Genomic DNA, 2,327 nt, shown 5'->3' with positions numbered 1-2,327 from the left:
CTAGGTGGGAGCAGCCCCCCCGTCCACCCCGCCCACCCCACCCACCGGCTCTGACCCTGAGGAGGCCCTCGAACCAGCCACCTCCTCCTCCTTACCCCTTTCCCGTGAAGGGAAAGGACCAGAGACAGAGTTGGGGGATGGGCGGGACTTGAGATTGGCATGCGAGATTCTATTGGGCAGTGGAGCTGCCGGTTAGGAGGGCAGCTCAGGCGAGGATTGGCTGCGTGAGGCGGGGCGCGGCGCGGCGAAGACGGGGCCCAAGGGGTGGGGCTGACGCTGCAGCTGGCGCAGCTGAGACTCTCAGCAGCCGGCGCCGAGCAGCCGAGCAGCCACCTTCTACTGCCCGTTCCCGCGCCCGGGCCGGGGCTGGGCCCCCACCTCCGGGTCCCCGGGGGCTGCAGCAGCGGGCAGCGGCGCCGCCCGCGGTTCCCGCCGGGGCCCGGGCGCCGGCCCCGCTCTGCAGGATGGGCACGGTGCTGTCTCTTTCCCCCGCCTCCTCGGCCAAGGGCCGGAGGCCCGGCGGGCTGCCCGAGGAGAAGAAGAAGGCGCCGCCCTCGGGAGACGAGGCGCTGGGGGGATACGGGGCGCCGCCAGTAGGCAAGGGCGGTAAAGGCGAGAGCCGGCTCAAGCGGCCGTCCGTGCTCATCTCGGCGCTCACCTGGAAGCGGCTGGTGGCCGCGTCTGCCAAGAAGAAGAAAGGCAGCAAGAAGGTGACGCCCAAGCCGGCGTCCACCGGCGCGGACTCCCTGGTCCAGCAACGCAACCGCGAGAACCTTCTCCGCAAGGGTCGGGACCCCCCCGACGGCGGCGGCGCCGCCAAGCCCCTGGCGGTGCCCGTGCCCACCGTGCCCGCGGCCGCCGCCACCTGCGAGCCGCCGTCGGGGGGCAGCGCCGTCGCCCCACCTCCAGGCTCCGGTGGAGGGAAACCGCCGCCGCCGCCGCCCCCAGCCCCGCAGGCGGCGCCGCCGGTACCTGGCGGCTCGCCGCGGCGGGTCATCGTGCAGGCGTCTACGGGAGAGCTGCTGCGCTGCCTGGGCGACTTCGTGTGCCGACGCTGCTACCGTCTCAAGGAGCTAAGCCCAGGCGAGCTGGTGGGCTGGTTCCGCGGAGTGGACCGCTCGCTGCTGCTGCAGGGCTGGCAAGACCAGGCCTTCATTACGCCCGCCAACCTGGTGTTCGTGTACCTGCTGTGCCGCGAGTCGCTGCGCGGGGATGAGCTGGCGTCGGCCGCCGAGCTGCAGGCTGCCTTCCTCACCTGCCTCTACCTCGCCTACTCCTACATGGGCAACGAGATCTCCTACCCGCTCAAGCCCTTCCTCGTGGAGCCCGACAAGGAGCGCTTCTGGCAACGCTGCCTGCGCCTCATCCAGCGGCTCAGTCCGCAGATGCTGCGGCTCAACGCCGACCCCCACTTCTTCACGCAGGTCTTCCAAGACCTCAAGAACGAGGGCGAGGCCGCTGCCGGCGCCGGGGGTCCTCCCAGCGGGGGAGCGCCCGCGGCCTCCTCCTCCTCGGCCGCCAGGGACAGCTGCGCGACTGGAGCCAAGCACTGGACTATGAACCTGGACCGCTAGGGATACCCAAGGGCCGCGCCCACCCCCCGCCCCAACCCCTGACACACACTCGGAGCCCCCGGGACCATCAAGACGCCGCCGCTGTTACCGCCGCTCCGCGCCGTGGCCGGAGGAGGAGCCGCCCCTGTCCCGCAGGGGAAGGTGGAGGCCAGGATGCCAGAGGCCGCGGCGTCTGGATTTGCTGGGCGCAGGGTGGGGGTGGGGGATGATCGCGGGAGGGGAACCCCCAACCTCACCCTTTCTATCTGTCTGCGCCCCCATCTGTCCAATTCTACCCGGGTCTCCCCCTTCCCTTCTCTGTGTCTGTAAGTTCATCTCCCTCGGATTTGTCCATTTCTTCATCTCCTTCCTGTATTTTCACCTTCCCTCCTTCCTTCATCTTCTGCCTTCCCAACTTCCTCCTTGCCTTTCCATTTTCCATTCTTTGGGTGTGTATTTCCGTCTCCATCTTACCCCCTACCTATCTCTCATTGCCCCGTTTATCTTTCTGCACCTGTGTCCCCATCTCCCCTTCTTTTCTTTTTCCTCGCTCCTGGCATGTGTCACCATCTTCCCTCCTGTCTGCCTTCCCCCCTCCGCCTGTGTTAGCTTGCATTTCTTCCCCCAACTGAGCCCCTGTACTCTCTTCCCCAGGCCAAAGGGAATATTAGTTCTTAATTTGGATCGGCTGAGGTACTGCGAGACACTGCAGCCCCAGGAGCCCAGACAACCACCAGGATGGTCCTTCGCCCCACCCCCAACCACCTCTCCTAC

At 67.7% G+C, this 2,327-nt stretch overlaps 1 protein-coding gene across 1 annotated transcript; it reads left to right on the top strand.

Moving 5' to 3' along the window:
- Positions 1-464: 464 nt before the first annotated feature.
- Positions 465-1,574, top strand: CDK5R2 (cyclin dependent kinase 5 regulatory subunit 2; the record flags this gene model as incomplete). Its single annotated transcript, XM_082659011.1, has 1 exon — positions 465-1,574. The coding sequence occupies one exon, from the start codon at positions 465-467 to the stop codon at positions 1,572-1,574; it is 1,110 nt and encodes a 369-aa protein (XP_082515137.1).
- Positions 1,575-2,327: the final 753 nt, after the last annotated feature.

The sequence above is a fragment of the Grampus griseus genome, assembly GCF_964374135.1.
Source record: "Grampus griseus genome assembly, chromosome: 7".
NCBI lineage: Eukaryota > Metazoa > Chordata > Mammalia > Artiodactyla > Delphinidae > Grampus > Grampus griseus.
The sequence above is the reverse complement of the archived record's forward strand: the minus strand, read 5'-3'. Positions and strand labels throughout refer to the sequence as shown.